Source organism: Lipotes vexillifer, unplaced genomic scaffold, assembly GCF_000442215.2.
Source record: "Lipotes vexillifer unplaced genomic scaffold, Lipotes_vexillifer_v1.1 scaffold110, whole genome shotgun sequence".
Lineage (NCBI taxonomy): Eukaryota > Metazoa > Chordata > Mammalia > Artiodactyla > Lipotidae > Lipotes > Lipotes vexillifer.
The window spans coordinates 1478741-1503370 of NW_006791887.1; the positions used below are offsets into that span (position 1 = coordinate 1478741).

Genomic DNA, 24630 nt, shown 5'->3' on the forward strand with positions numbered 1-24630 from the left:
GTAGAATAGTATAACCACTTTAGAAAATAGTCCAGGGGAGTTCCCTGGCGGCCTAATGGTTAGGATTCTGGGCTTTCACGGCCATGGCTCAGGTTCAGTCCCTGGTCAGAGAATTGAGATACCTCAAGCCACGTGGTGTGGCCAAAAAAGAAAAAGAAAAAGAAAACTGTCCAGTAGTTCCTTTAAAGGTTAAATATAGAATTACCGTGTGATCCAGCAATTCAACTCCTTGGCATATACCCAAGAGAAATGAAAATATATGATGTCCATACAGAACTTGTAAATATATCTTCACAGCAGCATTTTTCATAATAGTCAAAATGTGTCAACAATACAAATTCCTATCAACTGATGAATAAATGTGATATGTCTATAAAAAGGAATATTATTCAGCCATGAAAAGGAATGAAGTATTGATACATGCTATGAAGTGAATGAACCTCCAAAAACATTATACCAAGTGAAAGAAGTGAGTCTCAAAGGACCACATATTGTGTAGTTCCTGTTTGTATGACTGCCTCTAATCTTCAGGGATCCTGAGCTACTATGTATTGGTTATATAGTTTTATTTTATTAGATTTTACTTTGGTATGATGCTGTTGATCTGTGCTTGCACTTACAATAAGAAATACTCCTATGGGCTTCCTTGGTGGCGCAGTGGTTGAGAGCCCACCTGCCGATGCAGGGGACACGGGTTTGTGCCCCAGTCCGGGAGGATCCCATATGCTGCGGAGCGGCTGGGCCCGTGAGCCATGGCTGCTGAGCCTGTGCGTCCGGAGCCTGTGCTCCGCAACAGGAGAGGCCACAGCAGTGAGAGGCCCGCGTACCGCAAAAAAAAAAAAAAGAAAAAAGAAATACCCCTATGAAATGTTTTGTGCTATGCACTATAAGGATTTTATATAGGGAACTGTGCCATATACTATTCAGTATTCTGTTTATGGGTCCTCTTGGAAGAAAGTCTTGTCTGGTCTTGGTTCCAAGAATAGTTGTTTTTCCTCAAAGACTATGTCTTAGGAAGCTGGTATAACTGACCTAATGTTCGTCTTTATAGTGTGTACTTTTTAGCTGTGATTCATTCTCTATCCTTAGCATTGTTTTTCTTTTTCTTTTCACATCTTTTAATTTACGTTCTCTAGATATAGCTCATATATCCCTATATGCTGCCTCAAATCCATTTTGAGATAAGGCAGGAGTTAAGTATATATTGGCAGTTTGGTTTTAACAGTGTAGATTGTAGTGTGGGAGAGTCCCTTTGATTTGGACCATTTTTAGCTCTTGATACATATTGGGCTGAATCACACTTTCTTGTCAGATTTGTATGGATCCCAGTCTCTTCCTTTTTGTTTTTGTGTACGTAGCTGATTTTTCAAACCCAGTTGAAGACTTTTTGTTCGTCTGTATTAAATATCTAGCAAAGCATTTTGGCCATCAGTGTAGTTTATTTATCTTCTTGAATTGTAATTCTCCTAAGATCGCTTTCAGCCTTATCTGGAGATTTAATAAGCATTCCTTCTGGGTCTTCATTCACGTGTTGGTAAAAATGCTGAACAGGTTCAGGCTGGCAACAGAGACCTTTCTGCAGACTGTCTTTGGTTCCTTAATACTCTTTAACCAGCAGTGACTCCACCCAACTCTTCTGTCATCAGCTCATATTTCTGTTCTTGTGCCTAAGCATAGTAGAGTTTTAGTGTTGTACTCAGATTATTTCCTGATTGATCAGGGGCTCTACTTTTGTTTTTATTGTCACAATTTTCTTTTTTTTTTTTGAGATCTACATGCTTAATTTTTTTTTAATTAAAGTATAGTTGATTTACAATGTTGTGTTAATTTCTGCCGTACAGCAAAGTAACTCAGTTTTACATATATATACATTCTTTTTTTTATTTTCCATTATGGTTTATCCCAAGACATTGAATATAGTTCCTTGTGCTATATAGTAGGACCTGTTGTCCATCTATATGTAACAGTTTACATCTACTAACTCTAAACTCCCAGTCCATCCCTCCCCCACCCCCCCTTTCTTGGCAACCACAGGTCTGTTCTCTATGTCTGTGAGTCTGTTTCTGTTTTATAGATAAGTTCATTTGTGTCGTATTTTATTTAATTTTAATTTAATTTAATTTTATTTTATTTTTGGCGGCATTGGATCTTCATTGCTACATGCGGGCTTTCTCTAGTTGCGGCGAGCAGGGGCTACTCTTCGTTGCGGTGCTCGGGCTCTAGGCACGCGGGCTTCAGTAGTTGTGGCTCGCAGGCTCTAGAGCACAGGCTCAGTAGTTGTGGCACACAGGCTTGGTTGCTCCACGGCATGTGGGATCTTCCCGGACAAGGTCTTGAACCCGTTTCTCCTGCATTGGCAGGTGGATTCTTAACCACTGCGCCACCAGGAAGCCCTGTGTCACATTTTAGATTCCACATATAAGTGGTATCATATGGTATTTGTTTTTCTGTTTCTGATTTCACTTAGTATGATAATCTCTAGTTGCATCCATGTTGCTGCAAGTGACATTATTTTGTTCTTTTTTATGGCCGAGTAGTATTCCATTCTATATATGTGCCACATCTTTATCCATTCATCTTTGGGTGGACATTTAGTTTGTTTCCATGTCTTGGCTATTGTCAGTAGTGCTACTGTGAACATAGGGGTGCGTGTATCTTTTTGAATTATAGTTTTGTCCAGATATATGCCCAGGAATGGGATTGCTGGATCATATGGTAATTCTATTTTTAGGTTTCTGAGGAACCTCCATACTGTTTTCCATAGTGGCTGTACCAATTTGCATTCCCACCAACAGCATAAGAGAGTTCCCTTTTCTTCATACCCTCTCCAGCATTTGTTACTTGCAGACTTTTTGCCTCAAGGTATTTTTTAGTTTGCTTTTTGATTTCCTTGTTGACCCATTGGTTTTTTAGTAGCATGTTGTTTAGTCTTCATGTAATCGTTTTTTTCTCATTTCTTTTCCCTTGGTTGATTTCTAGTTTCATGCCATTGTGGTCAGAGAGGATGCTTGAAATAGTTTCTGTACTCTTAAATTTGTTGAGGTTTGTTTTGTGCCTTAGTATGTGGTCAATCCTAGAGAATGTTCCATGTGTACTTGAAAAGAACTTATTGTCACAGTTTTCTGACCCTTGATTCTTTGGTTTACAGCTGTCCTATGTCTCTGAAAAAAAACCTCTGTTCTATTTGAGCAGAAACGTAGCAAAGAAAAGCCTGCGTACAGAAGCTCTCAGTTGCTAGGGTTTGTTTACCAGTTTGTTGATTCCACCAACATTAATTGTATTTCCTGCACCTATATTAATTCTTCTAATAAGTCTTTATTGATAATGAGTTTTAGAACAGGGGATGGAACTGCACATGTATTTACTGGAAGAGTAAATGTATATTTTAAAAATCAAGAGTCTTGGTTATTGTCTTTATTGACAAAAAGTTTTCATTATAAACTGAAAATGTAAAGTGGCCCTTATCAGAAAAATTATCTAAGTTGATGAAAATTAGTCCTTACCAGACTTTGTTACATATTAGTCAGAAACTTTTTTTTTTTTTTTAGTTTGCTTTAGAAACTAACTCCTTAAATATAACACATACTTATTGCTGATCTCAAGAAATAAAGTAACCCATAGAAAAATCTATAGATATTAGACTGGGTTCTCTATGCAGTAAATAAAAGTCTCAAGTTATTTGAAACACTTTTTACTCATTGTCAGTACTCAAACATGATTACTTCAAATTTAACAATAGTAGAATACAAATTAATAAGGATTTTATATTGTGCCTATTTTTAAATTTCTTTTTAGCATCAGAGACTTTTTCCAAGCATTTTATGTGAACCCCAAGATATGAAGTATTAAGTATATGCTGCTTGGTTGAAGTGAGGATGGAATCCAGTTATCAACTCCTCCATAACTACCACCAGTTTAGCTTCCATCTCCTGCAACATCTCCTCAAGACCCCAGAAAGCCTCACAATCTATGGTTTTCAACCATGGCCTTATGGACGAGAGAGTAGTCTTTTACTTTAAAAGATTGCTTCACTTTAATGCTCATGTTGAGTTGTGCTGCAGGGGCACCATGAGATATGGACAGAGTCTAACAAGGCCTTTTTAATTCTTTTTCTGTGGTGAAGCTCTTAAGCGGGGCTTAGAGCTGCTGTATAAGCCACATTTATTTCTGCATCAGGTCTAATCAACACTAGTGAATAGCATTTTGTGTTTTCTTGTAGACTGTTTAGAATATTTTAAGCACCTGTACAGATTACTAATCTTTTGTTTCTGAAATTATGTTCTCAAGTATGCTACTGTGGCAGCACCTCCCGAGACGTGTTATGTGGAACAGACGTAGGAAAGTCTGATGGATTTGGGGACTTTGGCTGTTTAAAGATATGTGGCAAGTAAGGTTTGATGTTTTCCTCAGTTAGAATAAAGATGTGTTTTATGCAACAATTATGTAATAGTCTGTTGTTTTTCTTAACAGGGACTTGAAATGTGGGAACCACATGTGTTCACAGGTGTGCCACCCTCAGCCCTGCCAGCCATGCCCACGGCTTCCCCAGCTGGTGCGCTGTTGCCCTTGTGGGCAAACCCCTCTCAGCCAATTGCTAGAACTTGGAAGTAGCGGTCGGAAAACATGCATGGATCCTGTCCCTTCATGTGGAAAAGTGTGTGGCAAGCCTCTGCCTTGTGGTTCCTTAGGTAATTAGTAGGCATAAAGTTGTCTTTAAAAATATGAATGTAAATTTTTGGCAGCAATGGCTACTTAAACAAAATAGTACATAATTCTAGTTACAATATCAGAGCTTTTTCTAAATATTATGATCAAATTTGTGTGGGTACTTTTTCTTTCCTCCTCAGATTATACTTCTGAAAACTCACATTTGCCCAAACGATCTCTCTTTCTAATTCAGGTATTTTATTGCCGACTCAGGACAGTTGTGGTTAGATACTATTTTGTGGGGGAGTGGGCATTGGGGTGTTTATGATTTCTCTTAGCAGCCTACAGTAGTATGAATGCCAGGTATCGTTTTACTAATTTAGGGTTCAACAAGTGTTTAGAAGCATTTTCATATAATAGAAACATCTTAAAATAACAGAGTGAGGTGTTTAAGAACTGAAATTTTAAGTACACTTAAACTTCATTCATTTGAACCACTCAAGAAATGTTTTTCTCTACAGCTAGGTTTCCCATATAGCTGAGGATAACACCTGAGCATCATTTTGGAGGGACATTCCCTTCTTTCTTTAAACAGAGGATACTGAAGATAATTTCTTTCCCCTTATTTGACCCAGAGTCATCATTTCCCTGAACCTCAGTTATTGTATTATGCTGAATACACTGATTCCCTCTGGGCTTGCTGAGGTTTCTCAGGCGATTTCCCCATAGCAGTGTACAGTTTGAATTGTTTTATTTATTTGTTAAAGCTTTTGGTTGTTTTTTTTCTTATGAATGCTTTCAGTATGCCTATGTGCCTACCTTTAGTGACTCTCCCTTTCTTCTGACTTGGGGCTTCTGATTACTTGGATATAGAAACCAGAAAACGTTTGTTGGGATTAGCTATAAAGTAATAGTCTGACCTTCTGACAGAGACTTTTTGAGGCAGTCTTGGGATATGGATATGTATAGTTTTTCAGTGACTTGGCAGCTTCCCTCCTGAGTGAGTGTTCAAAGGCTGTGTGTTTAGAAAAATGAAATTGGGCAAGTGAGTCTGAATAAGAGATGTGTTCCTATAATTAACTGTGATAAAGATAGAATCTTTAGGTTTGGTTTGCATTTTTCCAAAAAGAGATTTCACATTTCTTCCAAGTACCAGTAGGAGCACCCTACCTAATTCCTTTTCTCAATCTGACTTTAAAATTATGTGTAGAGAAGAAATGCCCTCTTCTCATATTTTAATACATTTCAACCTCATCAGGAAAATCAGTTGTCTGTTGCTTCTCTGTGTCTACTGTGAAAATGTATCTTCAGATAAGCCCTGTGAAATAGAGATCAGATGACTTCCAAATCAAGAAGGATGGTAAAGGTCTTCCCTTTTCAGAAAGCACATGGGTCAGTTTTGTAAGAATTTCATATATAATGACCAGAAATCCTACCCAGAGGCTAAGATAGCTTGTTGGCATTGACAGAAAGGGAAATGTGAAATAGTTAATACAAAGGGACTTGAGCAAGAGAAGGACAGTAACTGTCAGTATGAACAGACCTGGGGGTGGGACAGGACCAGCTCAAGGGACTCAAGAGTAACTGTTGTACCTCAGCAGAGTTTTAATCATGGAACACTTTTAAGGAACTAAGGTGAATTGGATTGAGAATCTCAAAGAAAAGCCCATGGCTAGTGGTAACAGTGGCTCTCATGTTTATTCAGACCTGGCTTAAATATAGAAAGCTTGTTAGGTCTTAGTATCTCACCCAGTAGGCAATTTTCATCCTAGACACATAGCTTTAGTACAAAAGACTAGGTGGAGTTCTGCTTTCAGGATGGTAGCATGAGGAGCAAAACAAGCAAAGTTGGGGAAAACTATAAAAAAGCAACCATTTAAAGTCTCTGGAAATTGTCCTATGGGCATACATCAAATGAAATTTTTATTGAAGAAAATCTACTAAAACTCAGAACAACAAGAGTGTGTGTCATTTGAATCACAACCTACTTTCTCCTTCCCCACCCCTTCCCAGCTCAGCTCAACAAAAGCTCCACTCAGGATGGGTGTGCCCAAGAAATTGGGGCTTCATCTACCCTCAGCTCCCAGTCAAAGGTTACTTGCTAGGAGGAGTGGACCACCATATTTTCTCACCCCCCGTCCCCCCAACCCCACCAACTTCAAGTTGAAAAGGCTAAATTTCTGGTAATCACAGCCGACAGGTTGGGGACTCCCTTCCTCTGCACAGCCCACCCATAGATTGGAGGCTCTACTCTAGTCACAACAGGCAGGAGTACTGGGGCCTCAGTCACCCTCACCCCAGCTCACTTGTAGGAGAGAGGTTTCACAGTGAGAGAAGCAAGCTAAGAAAACTAGAGGCTGCTCTCTCACCCAGCACCCATAGTAGTGACTGAGTGACAGGATGGGGGGAGAAGCAGTCCATAAGGAAAGATTTCCAAAATATTTCCCAAAGGAACTGACTTTAATTTGAAAGAGAGTGTGGGGAAGTTCAGGCCTAAGGGCCCTTTAGAAAACAATAGCTCCTCTTAATTAAGAGCAATGAGCTAAACTATAGGCCAACTGGTTCACCAGAGAGACCCAGGGAAGGAGATAACTAAGAGGAACCATCCTGGGGTCAGAACAAACCTCACAGATTTGCCTCAAAGACTACCTCTGCCCAAATTTTATTGGATCAGACCGCTGAGCAGTTTATGCCCCAGGACATTGTTGAAAATAATAGAGCAATCAGCTAGCAATTAGTGGAGCCTCAGGACTGAGTGTAATACCAAATGAGGCAGACAGCTTAACAGAGAGATCAGGGAAAAGAGACAGTCAAAGAGAGCCCTGCTAAAACCATTGTCCTCCCAGGGTGACTGTGCACATGCCCAAGGCTGTGTCATCTAAAGAACAACACAAATGGCTTCATACTATAATAGAAATAGACTTCACTAAAATAGCTTAGCCAAGTCACAAAACAAACAAGTAGACAACAACAAAAAAACAAGCTGTGGAAAGAGGAAGCAGTATCCAGGGTTGCTGTTATACCTCAGCAGAGTTTTAATCATGGAACACTTTTAAGGAGCTAAGGTGAGTTGGATTGAGAATCTCAAAGAAAAGCCCATGGCTAGTGGTAACAGTGGCTCTCATGTTTATTCAGACCTGGCTTAAACTCTGGCAGTATCCAGAGTTGCTGCAAACAATATATTACCAAAAATGTTCAGTTTCCAACAAAAAACTACAAAGTATGCAAACAGAAAAAAACAAACAAACAAAAAACCCCACAGGTAACAGTAACTTTCTGTTTCAGTTTTCTGTGAGAGTGACCAATGTCAAATTTAACAGAGACTTCAAGGTAGCCGTTACAAATATATTCAAAGAACTAAAGGAAACCATACCTGAAGAGGTAAAGGAAGGAAGGTATAAAGGCAATGTTTCATCAAATAGAGAATATCAGTAAAGAGATAGAAATTATAAAAAAGAACCAAATGGAAAATCTGGAGTTTTCCAGTAATTAAAATTTTAAATTCATTAAAGGGACTCAACAGTAAGTTTGAGCTGGCAGAAGAAGGGATCAATAAATGTGAAGATAGATCTATGGAGATTATGTAATTCAAAGAACATAGAGAAAATGAAGTGAATAAAAATGAACAGCACCTCAAGAGAAATGTGGGACACCTTTAAGCATGCAAACGTGTAATGGGAACACCAGGAGAGGAGAAAGGAGCAGACAAATATTCAAAGAAATAATGGTGGGAAACTTCAGATTTATTGAAAGACATTAATCTACACATCCAAGAAACTCAACAGACTCCAGTAGGATAAATTCAAAGAGATCCACACCTAGGCACATAGTAAAAATGCTGAAAGCCAAAGACAAGGAGAAAATCTTGAAAGCAGCAAGAGAAAAATGACACATTACATACTAGGGGACCACTATAAGATTCACAGCTGACTTCTCATCAGAAACAGTGGAGAACACTGCATCACAACAGGAAGGCAGTGGGATGACCTATTCAAAGTGCTGAAAGAAAAAAATTACCAACCGAGAATCTTATATTCCAGGAAAAGTCTTTCAAAAATGAGAAAAACAGTTCTCTGCTAGCAGATGTACTTTACAGTAAATAGTAAAGGGAGGTTTTCAGGCTGATACCAAGTAACCCAGATGTAAATTTAAATCCACAAGAAAAAGCAAAGAGTAAAGGCAATTACATAATTATAAAAGAAAGTATAAGTGCATATTTCTTCTTTTTGCAACTGATTTAAAAAGTGATCATATAACGGGCTTCCCTGGTGGCGCAGTAGTTGAGAGTCCGCCTGCTGATGCAGGGGACACGGGTTCGTGCCCCGGTCCGGGAAGACCCCACATGCCGCGGAGCGGCTGGGCCCGTGAGCCATGGCCGCTGAGCCTGTGCGTCCGAAGCCTGTGCTCCGCAACGGGAGAGGCCACAACAGTGAGAGGCCGGCGTACCGCAAAAAAAAAAAAAAAAAAAAAAAAAAAAAAAAAAAAAAAAAAAAAAAAAAAAAAGTGATCATATAAAATAGGCATATAATTGTATTGTTAGGCCTACAGTATATAGAAATGTATCTGACAATAACAGCACAAAGGAGGTGGGTGGGATCAAAGTTGTACTGGAGTAAGGAAATGATACCAGATGGTAACTCAGATCTGTAGGAACAAATGAAGAAAACCAGTAATGGTAAATAAGGTAAATATAACAAGTTATAAATACATACTTGCTCTCCTTTCTTTTCTCAACTTCTTTAATAGGCATAACATATAAAGCAATAATTTTAACATTGTATTGTTGAATTTGTAACACATATAAATGTAATATGTATAAAAATAAAAGCACAAAAGAGGAGAAGAGGAAATAGAGCTATATGGGTATAAGGCTTCTGTATCTCGCTGGAATTAGGTTGGTACAAGTCTGAAGTAGATTCTGATAAGATGGATATGATAAGCCCTAGAGCAGCCATTAAGAAGATAACTCAAAACATAATGGAACATGCCATTACCAGGAAAAAATGTTACACTGGAAAATATTCACTTAATGCAAAAGAAAGCAATGAAGGATAATTAAGTTAACAAAAAAGACATGAGACATAAAGAAAACTAAAAGTAAAATGGCAGACATAAATCCAACTATATCAATACTAACATTACCATCAGTGAATTAGATAAAAACCAGAGATTGTCAAAATGAATTTTTTAAAAAGATCCAACTATATGCCATCTTTGGGAAACAGACTTTAGAGTCAAAGGTATAGTTAGGCTGAAAGTAAAAGGATGGAAAAAGTACATCATGTAAACAGCAGCCATTGAGAAAGACTATGGATGATCCCTGATGGGGTCCTTGAAACAGGACTTGTCCTAAAATCTAGCTTAGCAGAATGACTAGCAGGCCACCTATCACCAGACATTCATAGAACTTAGTGAGATTACGGATGATGGTTTCTGATTACTTAACAATCCCCAGGTGATTTTTGGAGTCAAGAGTACTTCAGTAAGTCACCCATGGCTACAATTTTAAGGACATCCGAGTCTAACCTGGAGACTTGAGGTCTAAATAAAGAGTCAGAAGATCTGTTCTTTGACTTAGGCAGAGCATCTTGTGCTCCAGAGCATCTTGCTGTGACTAATGCTGGGGCCTGTCCTTGCTGGAAAAGGCTCAGCCTGCCAGATGAAGGGAAGGTAGGGGAAGAGGCATTGATAGCATCCTTCTTCCCTCAGCTCTGGTGATGGAGTTGCAGGGAGCAGAGGTGGAAGACCGTTGTGGCTAGTTAATTTGGGAGTCTGAAAATGAGTAGTTGCAATTTTCATTCCCAGCTCTTTTCTTTCTTATTAAAGATTTCATTCATACTTGTGAAAAGCTCTGCCATGAAGGAGACTGTGGACCATGCTCTCGCACATCAGTTATTTCCTGCAGATGCTCTTTCAGAACAAAGGTAAATCCTACAGAATGCTAGAGTTGTTGCCACCAATGCCTTTTATTTGTTTGTTTGTTTGTTTATGGCTGCATTGGGTCTTCTTTGCTGCGCACGAGCTTTCTCTACTTGCGGCGAGTGGGGGCTACTCTTCGCTGCGGTGCACAGGCTTCTCGTTGCGGTGGCTTCTCTTGTTGCAGAGCATGGGCTCTAGGCACATGGGCTTCAGTAGTTGTGGCGAGCGGGCTCTAGAGGTCAGGCTCAGTAGTTGTGGCGCATGGGCTTAGTTGCTTCACGGCATGCGGGATCTTCCCTGACCAGGGCTTGAACCCATGTCCCCTGCATGGGCAGGTGGATTCTTAACCACTGCGCCACTGGGGAAGCACCCAATGCCTTTTAAATTGGTGATTGTGGGAGGGAAGGAATCAAAATAACCTCAGGCTTATTCCTGTTAATACTGTGTATGATTGATTCAATCCAGACAGTGTATACTGACATCTACTATGGACCGGTCGTAGGATAGGTATGAAGGGGTACGAGGACCAGTAATAGGCTTAGGGCACATATGCAAGTAGCTTGACCAAATACAAGTGTGGTAATGCTGGATGCCAGAAGAGAATAACAATAGCACCGTTGCAAGCAGTTAGCACACTAAGTTAGAGGGAACACAGTCCGCAAAATCGCCCTCACTTCTGACACCCACTGCAGGAGTTCAGACAATTGCTGAGTTAGAACAGTCCACATGACCACCCTCACCTCTGATACCGACTACAATCCAGTGGTCCACAAGGCTACCCTCAAGGTTTGATTATTCTCTAGAAGAACTCACAGAACTCATTGAAAACTGTTATACTCTTGATTACAATTTACTACAGGGAAAGGATACAGATTAAAATCAACCAAAGGAAGAAGCATGTAGGGCAGAATGCAAGAAAGTACCAAATACGAAGCTTCCAGTTGTCCTCTCCCCATGGAGTTGGAACAGCGTTACTTTCTCAGCACTAGTGTGTGATTGTATGCGTGGAGTATTGCCAACCAAGGAAGCTCACCCACCGGAGAGTGGGTGGTCAGTTTTTATTGGGGCTCCGTCATGTAGGCATGGTTGACTGCCATGTAGTTGATCTCAGCTTCCAGTCCCTCCAGAAGTCTACTAATATTGTATGACCCAAAGCCCATGCCCTAAATCACATCATTGGTCTTTCAGTGTGGCCAGCCTGCACCCTAAATCATGTTAGACTGTCTGGTGACCCAAGGCTCCAGGGAAACAATGACACTCCCATTAGGCATGATATTCCAAGATTATCTCCCAGAAGCCAATGGCAAAGGCCAGACCTCTCTTCAGATAGTGTTAATTTTTCACTATACAACTGTTTTGTCAATCTCTGCTTTCTGCCTGGGACAAACTTCATTGGATTATGTATTATAAAAAGTCATCTTACCATTTTGGAATTAGTGCCCATTTCTGTGTCTGTAACCAGAAGAGGCAAGAAGCTTTCCTCTGAAGTCTTGAGGTAATCCAACTTGGAGAACGTACTGAATGTTGATCTGTCCTGCTCTCTGATGTACTTCTGGTCATTTCAGTACATATTGGCACCTGTCCCAGCAGAGCACAGGCCTGGGTAGAGACAGAATTCTGAGTAGTTGATTCTATTTGTTAAATACAGCCCAGGGTCTGGGTAGCAGCTGACTTGCAAATGATTCTGAGGATATTGTCCATAAATTGGGAGCTAGCTTAATAGGTAAGCTTCAGAATTAAAGAAAAAATTGTCGGGCTTCCCTGGTGGCGCAGTGGTTGAGAGTCCGCCTGCCGATGCAGGGGATACGGGTTCGTGCCCCGGTCTGGGAGGATCCCACATGCCGTGGAGCGGCTGGGCCCGTGAGCCATGGCCGTTGAGCCTGCTCGTCCGGAGCCTGTGCTCCACGATGGGAGAGGCCGCAGCAGTGAGAGGCCCACATACGGCAAAAAAAAAAAAAAGAAAAAATTGTCAAAGTAGTGCAATTTACATGTGACAAAAGTTGTGTGAGGTTGTGTGGGTTTTTTTTCTGAATGAAATCACAGAATACATAGGACAGTAAAGGTATTTTGAATGTCAGGTGCAGGACCATAAATACCAGCTTGAAGACCGTGAGATACTCTGATTTAGTAATCATAAATTTAGTAATGCCTAGAGGTGCTCTTTGTAACCAAGAATTACAAAGTGTTGGGATACACAACTGTCAGTTTGCTTGTTTCTCCCCAACAATCCCTTTCTCTGTCTCTGTGCTTTTTTGCTTCTCATTCACTCTCTGTCCTCACTCCCCCTAATAGTGGATCCCATGGCAGTGAGTGTATTATTGAAAAGCTATGTGTAAATTGAATTTTTTTTGCAAATAAAAGTCTTATTCTAAAACTGCTGGAGGAGCTCACTATCAATATGAATTCTGCTAAACAATTTGACAAAGTGAAAGATCTCTTTGAAACACTGATAATCACCTCATTGTTCAGCCAGATTTTTCCTGAAATATCTTTTGTAATGGAATGGGCTTTTCCAGGGAAGTGAGTTTTCTAGATAAATAAAAACATTTCTTAAAGCTTCAGAAGTTCTCTTTTAATCACTTTGGTAGGAGTCTTTGAGAAATGTTTGCTCTATCTTACTACCTATTAACAAAGAACCCTGTATTTAAGTTTTTATTGGTAATTCATATTTAGTATAGGGATTTATGGGAGTTCTGTCTTTCCCTGCAGGTGTACATACCACTCCAGCATGTCATTTCTTTTTCTTTTTTCTCAACTCCAAACAGCCTCATGTTGTGGGGTGGCTGGCGCCTGTCAGGGAGAGTCCCTTCCGGTTCCCTGGCATTAATGCACTCTGGCAGCTAGCTGCTGGGCAGTCAGGGAAGGGGCTGCCTCTGGCCAGGGTCGACCCGGCACGAGCACAGACCCCTAGGCTGGCTTTGCCAAAATTGTTACTGAACACAAGTTCATGCGCCTGACGCACAGTGAGACCAAACGAATGAAACTTCAGGGTTTGGAGCAGAGAAAGGTTTATCGTAGGGCCAAGCAAGGAGAATGGTGGCTTATGCTCAAAACCCCCAAACTCCCAGCATTTCCTGTGTACAATCCAGTGTTTGTATTAACTGGAGCACTCAAGCAATTTCACGAGTCACTTTTGCTTTGTATCTCTAGAGAGCATATGGGGAATTTTTTCATGTCATAGAACGGAGCCAACTCATTGATTTACCGAAAACATTTTTCTAGCCAAGAAGCTTCAATTTCTTAGACATCTTAACATCTGTTATCAACTCCAGCAGCTGCCCCCCTTTTGCAGGATCGTTTTCACTGAGAAGAAATGTTTTTATCATTTTGCTTATTTCTGAGTACATAGCAACATCATAGTACATCAAAGCCAAATTCGGATGTAGGTGCTGGGCAGCCAGCCAGGCTCACTCTCTCCCAAGTGACTGACTCGCCCTTCACACATCAGCTTCCCCACACATGTTATTCAGGAACATGTATCAGCAAAATTACATGTGTTAGACCTTTGAGGCCATTCACACATGATTGAAACCAGGGTAACAAAACTTTGAATGGCAAAGGACTTCCGTATTCCACTCTGCTACAGTTCAGCTGCATAGCCAGGGATACTTTTGAGCACATAGAGCTGTTTGTCCCTGCATCAGATGGTGCTGATTGTTACATATTTTCAATTCTTGTATCTGCTTTTTATGGCTTTTTCTGTCTGTACCCTTGCCAGACAGTTATTTCTCTTTGCTTTGCATACCTTTAGTAGTCAGTCCTTCTTTCCATTCAGATTTTATAATACGCAATCTGCTGTGAGTTTGGAGGTCAGACCACAAAGAATGTTATATTTGCATGAAAAGTCATTAGACCTGGGGCTTACAGGGACTGGGCAGATGTAGCTCCAGATAGGTGAAGTTGGTGAATAAGTGACTTCCAGAGAAGTACTGGGTATTTGGGATATGCATGTTACATTTAGCATTATACTGCAGTTATGTTGTTTCATTTATTCCTAAAGTAGTTACTATTCCCTTTTCTTTCTCCATAGGAGCTTCCGTGTACCAGTCTCAAAAGCGAAGGTATGACTGGGAAGGGGCATGAGGTAACTTTCTGGGGTGAAGGTAATTTTTTACATCTTGACAGGGGGATGGGTTATGTGTTTGTCAGAATTCAGTGAAGGTACTTTGTGCATTTAACTGTATGTAACTGTTACCTCAAAAGAAAAAAAAAAAGAACCATAAATTGAATTCTAGTTAATGAAATGCTGTAAAATACTGGGGAAGTGTATTCATGTATGCAGCTTACTTTGAAAAGCATCCAAAATTAAGATAAACTGATAGTTGGATGGAAAAAGAGAGAGTTATGAGAAAAAGCAACTACTGGTAGAGGCTAGGTAGTGGCATATATAGGTGTTCACTATAAACTCGTTTCAACTTTTTTATATGTTTGAAATTTTTCATAATAAAATGTTGATATGGGAAGGGAAGGTAAATAATATCTAATGAAGCAAACTTTGTAAAAACTGACTCTGATGCTTGATCCCCTTATGGCTTGATAGGACTCTTGGATACCTAGAACAGGGGGACTCAGCCAGCAGCCTTCTTAACCTTTAGGCCTAGAATATTGTTTCTTCCTTTGTCCTTGATCCTGATACTCCACTTTATTATGGTTCTGTCCTTGTTTTACCGACCGTCACATAGTCTTTGTTTAAGCCACCTTAAAACTGTTTTGGAAAAGTGATAGAAGATAAACATACAAAATAAAAGCTCTTAATTCTGGTCAGAAAGAAAGCTGTATTGGTTAAGGTGCTTTTGGCTACAGGTATCAAAAAACCCAAGGAAAAATGACTTTAGCTCTAAGGAGGTTTACTGTCTCTTATAACAGGAATTCTGGAGGCAGAACAAGTCCAACGTTTTAATTACAAACCCAGTGATTCTAGGACTCCAGTACAGCTTCCTGTGATTTTCTTGGTTTTCCCCTCATGGGTATAAGTTAGCTACAGCAATTTCACGCATTGAGTCATCTCCCAGCCACATCTAAAGAAAAGAAGGAGAGATTCTTCTCTTCCTTCTTGAGAGCAAGGAAGACAGTCCTGAAAGACCCTCAGTATGCTTTTTATCACATGTTCCTGCCCAAACCCTTCACTAACAAGGGGAATGGAATTATCATGACAGGCTACACTATTCAGCATTCACTCCTGTAATGGGGGAATACGTGGGTGCCCAATTTCTGAACAAAATTAAGGACCTGTTAGCCTGAGGAAGGTGGAGAATGGCTGAGTATCTGCCTCAACTATCTGAATATTTGACATAACCAGAAATATCTTCCTCAAAACCACAGTCAAAATTTTGGTAATTAAAAAATATAATTTGAAAAACTTACTATATTAATACATAATTTTTAATAATTAAAAAATTAATAAAATAGTAAAAAGTAGAAATACACCCTCACCCCATTTTCCCCTCCTAGTTCCATTCCCCTGATAAAACCACATCATTAGTTTGTTGGGTGTGGGTCCAGATCTTTTTCTATATTCATACAGGTGTATACATGTGCTAATATGGTTCTTACTAAACATACTGTCTGGAACTTGTTTTTTTCCCCTAAGTAATATATCAAAGACATTTTTCCATGTCAGTGTGTATAGCTCTCCCTCTTGAGAACATTCTTTATGTGGATATGCCATAGTATAGTTCACCATTGCTCTTTTGTTGGTCATTTGGTTGTCTTCAATTTTTCCCCATTACAGATAATGCTGTAACCATCTTGTTACTTTTTTAGCTTATGATGAAAATTTTCAATTATATGTGAAAGTAGAGAGACTAGTATAGTGAATCCCTATGTACCTATCACCAGCCATCAACAGTTATCAGCATTTTGCCCATCTTCTTTCTTCATCCATCCCTCTCTTTCCTATTTTTAATTTTCACTGAAGTACTTTGAAAACAAATCCCAAATGTTATTTCACCGGTAAACACTTCAGCGCCTTCAGCACCTTTATTGAGATAATATTCACAGAACATACAATGAAACATTTTTTTGTTTTGTTTTGTTTTTTCTTTTTTTTAATAAATTTATTTACTTTTTGGCTGCGTTGTGTCTTCATTGCTGTGCACGGGCTTTCTCTAGTTGTGGCGAGCGGGGGCTACTCTTTGTTGTGGTGCGTGGGCTTCTCATTGTGGTGGCCTCTCTTTGTTGCAGAGCACAGGCTCTAGGCACACACCTGCAGTAGTTGTGGCATGCAGGCTCAGTAGTTGTGGCTTGCGGGCTCTAGAGCACAGGCTCAGCAGTTGTGGCACACAGGCTTAGTTGCTCCACGGCATGTGGGGTCCTCCCAGACCAGGGCTTGAACCCGTGTCCCCTGCATTGGCGGGTGGATTCCCAACCACTGCACCACCAGGGAAGTCCCCAGTGAAACATTTTAAAGTGTACAATTCAGTGGTATTTAGTACCTTCACAGTGTTTTAAAACCATCACCTCTATCAATTCTAAAATGGGTTCATCATCCCAAAAGGAAACCCTTTGTTTACTGAGTTTTCATTCCCCACTCACCCCTCCCCACCAGCCGTGGCAACCACTAATCTACTTCCTGTCTCTGTGGATTTAATTCTGAGTATTTCATATAAATGAAATCATATAATATGTAACCTTTTGTCTCTGGCTTCTTTCATTTAGCTTGTTGTTAAGGTTCATCCACCTTGTAGCACGCATCAGTACTTCATTCCTCTTTATGACTGAATAATATTCTGTTGTATATATATACCACAGTTTGTTTATCCATTCATCTGTTAATGGACATTTGTTTTGTTTCCTTCTTTTGACTATTGCAACTAGTGCTGCTATGAACATTTGTACACAAGCTTTTATCTGAGAACCTGTTGTAAATTCTTTTGGTTATGTACCTAGAAATGGAATTGCTGGATAATATGTTGGTTATAGGTAGAATTTTTTTAAAAGAACTGCCATATTGTTTTCTACAGTTAGCTACACTATTTTACAGTCCCGCCAGTAATGTATGAGGGTTTCATTTTCTCCACATCCTCTCCAACACTTGTTATTTTCTGTTTTTTATTACTATTATTATTATTACTGTTATTGCCATCCTCAGTGGGTATGAAATGATAAATCATTGTGGTTTTGATTTGCATTCCCTAATAACTAATGATGTTGGGCATTTTTTCATGTACTTGGCCATTTGTATATCTTTGGAAAAGTCTATTCCTTTACCATTTTTAAATTGGGTTGTCTTTTTGTTATTGAGTTGAAAGAGTTCTTTATATATTTTGGATCCTAGACACTTATGAGATAACTGATCTGCAAATATTTTCTCCCATTATGTTGTTGTCTTTTCTTGATGGTGTCCTCTGATGCACAAAAGCTTTAAATTTTGATCAAATTTATTTTTCTCTTGTTGCTTGTGCTTTTGGTGTTCTAGCTACTTTTGAAAGTGTAGGAAGCATTACTTAAAATGGAATTACCACTTAAATTTTTGATAGATACATATGTACTCCAAAAGTTTATTCTCCCATCCACTGAGTGTGTGTGCCTTTTTCTCCACACTTTCACCTGTTCCATACATCAGTCTTCCTATTTCCTTTTCTTCTTACAAATTTTTTTTTTTTTTTTTGGCTGCATTGGGTCTTTGTTGCTATGCCCGGGCCTTCTCTAGTTGAGGTGAGCGGGGGCTACTCTTCGTTGCAGTGCGCAGGCTTCTCGTTGCGGAGCATAGGCTCTAGGCATGTGGGCTTCTGTAGTTGTGGCACACAGGCTCAGTAGTTGTGGCGCACGGGCTTAGTCGCTCCGCAGCATGTGGGATCTTCCCGGACCAGGGCTCGAGCCCATGTCCCCTGCATTGGCAGGCAGGTTCTTAAGCCCTGCACCACCAGGGAAGCCCCCTCTTCCTCCAGTTTTATTGAGATATAATTGACATATAGCACTGTATAAGCTTAAAGTGTACAGCATAATAATTTTTTGTTTGTTTTTAACATCTTTATTGGGGTATAATTGCTTTACCATGGTTTGTTAGTTTCTGCTTTATAACAAAGTGAATAAGCTATACATATGCATATGTCCCCATATCTCCTCTTTCTTGTGTCTCCCTGTGCTATGCAACTGCTTCCCACTAGCTATCTATTTTACATTTGGTAGTGTATATATGTCCATGCCACTCTCTCACTTTGTCCCAACTTACCCTTCCCCCTCCCTGTGTCCTCAATTCCTTTCTGTGTGTCTTCATCTTTATTCCTGTCCCAGCATAATAATTTGACTTACATACATCATGAAATGATTATTGCAATAAGTTTAGTGAACATTCATCATCTCATATAGATGGAAAATGAAAGAAATAGAAGAAAAATTTTTGTCTGTGATGAGAACTCTTACTTCACTCTCTTAACAACTTTCGTATATAACACACAGCAGTGTTAATTATATTTATCATGTGGTACATTACATCCCTAATACTTATTTATCTGATAACTGGAAGTTTGTGCCCTTTGACTGCCTTCGTCCAGTTCCCCCTCTACCCACACCCCCACCTCTGATAACCACAAATATTATCTCTTTTTTATGAGTTTGTTTGCTTTTGAAGTATAATTGACCTACAACACTATGTTAGTTTCTATTACACAGCATAGTGTTTTTTCTATACATTTCAAAATGATCACCACAATAAGTCTAGTTACATTATGTCGCCATACAAAGATATTATTTAGTTATTGACTATATTCCCCACACTGTGCATTTCATACCCATGAATCATTGGTTTTGCAACTGGAAGTTTGTACCTCTCACCTATTTCTTTTTTCCCCCCACCCCCCTCTCCTCTGGCAACCACCTGTTTGTTCTCTGTATCTATACTGTTTCTGTTTTGTTATGTTTGTTCATTTGTTTTGTTTCTTAGATTCCACATATAAGTGAAATCATACAGTATTTGTCTTTCTCCATCTGTCTTATTTCTCTTAGCATAATATCCTCTAGGCCCATCCATGTTGTCACAAATGGCAAGATTTCTTTTCTTTTTTTAATGGCTGAGTAATATTCCATTGTATATATTCCACATTTCTTTATCCATTCATCTATCAGTGGGCACTTGGGTAGTCTTCCTATTTTCTTTTCTATTTTTTGACTGTCTGGCAGTTGAAAAGTGATATTTAAATAGTATGCATTTTCACCATAACTAATTTATTTACATTATTACATTTGTATTTCTTCAGCCTGTAGTCACACAAATATTTGTTGAATGAATATTCATATCCTCTGCCTTTTTTTTCTTCTTAATTGTTCATAGCAGATGCTACATTTATGTGTGACAAGAGGTGTAACAAGAAACGGTTATGTGGACGGCATAAATGTAACGAGATATGCTGTGTGGTAAGTGGACCTATCATTAGGCACTATCAGATTGCATTCATCTAGGGGCTGGGCTTCTGGAAGCCTCAGCCATCTAGAATGCAGCCCAGATTTGGAAATCACTGGGACAGGCCCCTGAGCAGTAGTCAGAACGCTGCCCAGAGAGACAGACTGGTCCTTTTTAGGCCTCAGCCAGGTCAAGAAGTCAGCTGATGGCAACATGGAGGAAAGGAAAGAAGAAAGACAGAAGGCCTCAGGCCCCAGAGCTCAAGACCACTGGATGAGCATGTAGTCATCTGCAGGAGACTGTATGCTGTCCCAGCACACAGGCTGGCTTGGCCTTAGCAACCCAGGCTTCACGTTTCATATATTCCATGGGTCAGATCAGTAGGCAAAATGAGTATGGCTTTTTTTTTTTTTTTTTTTTCCAGAAGAGGGGCCTCCATTCTTGGGTATTCTTTCTTTTTTTTTCTTTTTTTTTTTTGCTGCGTCAGGTTTTAGTTGTGGCACATGGGTTCTTTGTTGAGGCATGTGGGATCTTTTTGTTGCAGCGCCTGGGCTTCTCTCTAGTCGTGGCATGCAGGTTTTCTCTCTCTAGTTGAGGTGCATGAGCTCAGTAGTTGTGGCACATGGGCTTAGTTGCCCCATGGCATGTGGGATCTTATTTCCCCGACCAGGGATCGAACCCGTGTCCCCTGCATTGGAAGGAGGATTCTTTACCACTGAACCACCAGGGAAGTCCTGAGTGTGGCATTTTTTAAAGAACAGGTTTCAGTTATCTGAAATATTCACTTCTGCGGAACTAAATAAAGGAAGCACTACCTGGCAGTGGTTACTGTGTTATCGTGTGTGTGTGTGTGTGTGTGTGTGTGTGTGTGTGTGTGTGTAAACAAGGTAACACAGTACCAATAGTAAAGTAGTACATATATACACACATATATAATACACAGTTGTTATTTTTAGCATTTATATTGACAGTGTGAAGAGTGATGAAATTGTTCTGTGTATCAAGACTTACTTATAAACCAGTGTTTGAAAGTTTAAAGACTTCCTCTTACTACTGAATATTTCAAACATATATAAAAGCAGAGAGACAAGTATGAGTCCCATATGCCCAACATCTATCTTCAGTAGTGATCAGATCATGACTAATCTTGTTTCATTCACATCCCCACCTACTCCCCCTCCTTTGATTATTTTGAAGCTAATTCCAGATATCATGCGATCTATAATTGTGGAGAACTTCTTTATTAATCTTGTTTATGGAAAATATAAAATGGAGATAATTTTGTAAACATATATAAATCTCTCAGGAATTCCCTGACGGTCCAGTGGTTAAGACTCTGCGCTTCCACTGCCAGAGGCACAGGTTCAATACCTGGTCGGGGAACTAAGATCCTGCATGCAATCAATCAATCAATCAATCAGTATCTCTCCTCCTAGGATAAGGAACACAAGTGTCCTTTGATTTGTGGGAGGAAACTCCGCTGTGGCCTTCATAGATGTGAAGAACCTTGTCATCGTGGGAACTGCCAAACATGCTGGCAAGCTAGTGAGTGTTTTCACTGTATACTTTATTATATATAGTTTTCTAGAAAGTCAGGAATGATATATTCTGAGTGATTGATTTTCTTAGGTTGGTATGGATTACTGAATTAATAAGCCTTAGTATTTCAGATACATTGAGACTTTTTTTTAAAAGAGGGTATTAAATCATTTATTGATTACACATGATAATGGATGATACACAAGCCTCATTCCCATCTATAACTTTATCTGGTACCGTAATTCAGTTTAGATATATTGCATAGGATGTGCCAACAATCATATTAATAACCAGAAAACTCTGTAACTTTGCTTGAGTGACCCTTTTAACGGTGAACTCCAGGTCACAACACAGTAACTGTCAGTTCAGCTGAAGACAATGGCTTCTCCACCCAAGCGGGTTGTAAATAAATTTCGAATGGGCCCTGGCATCACCCTGAAGGAATTCTAACTTCACATGGTTGGGGTGAAGTTTACCAAAATGGCTTCAGGGTAGACTAACTGTACACAGCACATTTTTTAAAAAGACACATATATTCAGCTTCTTGAGTGGACTATTACATTTAGCAATCAACAGCATGGGTGCAAAAAAAATCTACATTAAAACCCTTTGTTGGAATGCTTTACACTTTCTACAGAACAGAAACTAAAATAACCTGTTAGACAATTAGTCACAAATACAGTCCTCGAGTTTTTTTGCCCCTACACATGAGTATTGTCAAAAACATGTCTTCTTTGTAGCAGCTAGGCCCTGCCAGCACTGTGCTTGGCCGAGTTCACAAATCTGTTGTAACCTGTAGCTTCCCTGTCAATTCCCTGGCTCTCCTCTCCTGCTAAGCTTTGTTTCCTGGCAGTAATTAAAACCTTCTGCCACTGCCATAGCTACTGCTGCTGCTGGAACTACCATAGCCACCTTGGTTTCGTGGTTTGGCAAAGTATTGGCCTCCACCACCATAGGGGCCAGAACTTCTGCCTCCAAAGTTTCCTCCTTTCATGGGTCCAAAATTTGAAGATTGATTGTTGTAATTGCCAAAATCATTGTAGCTTCCGCCACCTCCAAAATGGCTTCTGTCATTACCAAATCCATTAATGCCATCCCCACTGCCACCATATGCCCCACCACCACGGCTGCCACCAAAGGCATCTCGACCACTCACGTTCCCTCCACGACCATAGTTGTCATTCCCCAAACCCCCTCCACGACCACCACCAAAGTTTCCAGAACCACTTTGGCCTCTTTGGCTGGATGAAGCACTAGCCTTCTCTTGCTTAGATAGGGCTTTCCTTACTTCACAGTTGTGGCCATTCACAGTGTGGTATTTCTGAATGACAGTCTTGTTTGTGGAGTCATGGTCATCAAAGGTTACGAAAGCAAAGCCTCTGTTTTTGCCACTGCCTCGATCAGTCATGATTTCAATCACTTCAGTTTTCCCACACTGTTCAAAATAATCTCTTAGTTGACGTTCTTCAGTGTCTTCTTTAATGCCACCAACAAAAATCTTTTTCACGGTTAAGTGGGCACCAGGTCTTTGAGAATCTTCTCTTGAGACGGCCCTCTTTGGTTCCCCAACTCTTCCATCCACCTTGTGTGGCCTCGCATCCATGGCCGCATCCACCTCCTCTGCAATGGCATTCATGACAAACCCGAAGCCTCTGGAGTGCCTGGTGTTTGGACCCCTTGTTACCACACAGTCTGTGAGCGCTGCCCGCTGCTCAGGTGGCTCCTCAGACTGTCATCAGTTGTTTCAAAGCTCAGACGTCTGATGAGGAGCTTCCACAGCTGTTCGGGCTCTTTGGGAGACTCTGACTTAGACACGACGGCAGTAAAGTGGGGAGACGTCAATGATGCTTACTCGGCAGCGTCCACGGGCAGAAAAGCTATTGAGACTTTTAAAGAAGTTATTCCTCTGTTGTCCCTGAATGTATGAAACTTGGGATGTAAGCAATGATCCTAAGATGGGGTCTGCTTGTGTTACAATATTAAAAACTCACATTCATTAATACACTACCAATCCCATCAGAAAACTCTGGGGAAAAGTATTAGGAAGTTGTCAAGCTCATAGTGATAAATGCATATTTTCCAAAATCCTGTTTTCACTTGAAAGCTTGAATGTTATTGTTGGCAGCAAAGTCAGTTTTCTTAAAGTGATGGTCTCACTGTTAATTTTTGATAAACGTCTGCCAAAATACCCAAGTCTGAATAATCATAGTTTGTCGGTCACTTTTTCAAGTAAAACTGTGTGTTATGAAAAAAGAAGTTAATTCAGCAATTCAGCTCACCACTCAGAAAAGTGCAGTTCTTTAGAATGACCAGAGGTCAGACAGCCTTCCATATCTGAGGGTTCCACATCCATGGATTCCACATCCATAGTTTCGACCAACTGTGGGTTGAAAATGGTCAAGGGGAAAAATTCTAGAAAGTTCCAAAAGCAAAACTTGAATTTGTTTTGTGCTGGCAACTATTTATATAGCATTTACATTGCATTGGGTATTATTAGTAACCTAGAGATGATGTAAAGTATACAGGAGGATGTGCATAGGTTGTATGCAAATACTACAGCATATTATATAAGGGACTTGAGCATTCTTGGATTTTGGTACCCATGGGGGTCCTGGATCCAATCCCTCCCCGCCAGGATACTGAGGGACAACTGTATTTTTGTGTGCAACAAAAGTACTTGAAGCAGATACCCTATTTTGTTCCACAGAATATTAGAAAGACATGTATTTAAGGGTCAAGATTTTTTTTTACTTCTTCATCAAGGACTTTCTTAAGTGAAATTGTCATTTTTTATCTACTCTAAGTACGTGGCAGTGAAAAATACAACGGTTACAGTTTGGCACTACTGCCTTATTTGCGCTAATGCCCTGGCAGTATTACCAGCTGTTGCTTTTTCACCATCAGTTTAAGTGTCAACATAGTGAAAAAAGCAAATAGTATCTAAGTATTATTATGAAAATAATTTTGACCTTGTGGACTCCCTGAAAGGATCAGGGAGTCCTAGGGGTCAACTGAGCACTCTTTGAGAACTGCTACATTAAAAGATTAGCCTAGATCAGGGTTTCCCAACATACCTTCTTTGGAATACTAGGCCTACCATATTTCAAAAAGGAGTTAAGTGCTTTGTTATAAATCACACACATGAAGTTCCATAGAAACAAGTTATGTAGCCTCTTACTCTTTCC

At 39.9% G+C, this 24630-nt stretch overlaps 1 protein-coding gene and 1 pseudogene across 2 annotated transcripts in view; one reads left to right on the forward strand and one right to left on the reverse strand.

Moving 5' to 3' along the window:
* The window catches only part of NFX1 (nuclear transcription factor, X-box binding 1), an 82662-nt gene that overhangs the window by 37418 nt on the left and 20614 nt on the right, over nt 1-24630 (forward strand). Inside the window, exons 8-13 of one of the 2 annotated variants that reach the window (XM_007464947.1) lie at nt 4288-4387; nt 4471-4688; nt 10474-10571; nt 14597-14627; nt 19841-19920; nt 21343-21451. In XM_007464947.1, the coding sequence (XP_007465009.1) occupies nt 4288-4387; nt 4471-4688; nt 10474-10571; nt 14597-14627; nt 19841-19920; nt 21343-21451 (636 nt within the window). Of the gene's footprint in view, nt 1-4287; nt 4388-4470; nt 4689-10473; nt 10572-14596; nt 14628-19837; nt 19921-21342; nt 21452-24630 lie in introns of both variants that reach the window. The other variant, XM_007464948.1, reaches the window with a different exon arrangement.
* Nucleotides 22302-23813, reverse strand: LOC103088852 (heterogeneous nuclear ribonucleoprotein A1 pseudogene; annotated as a pseudogene).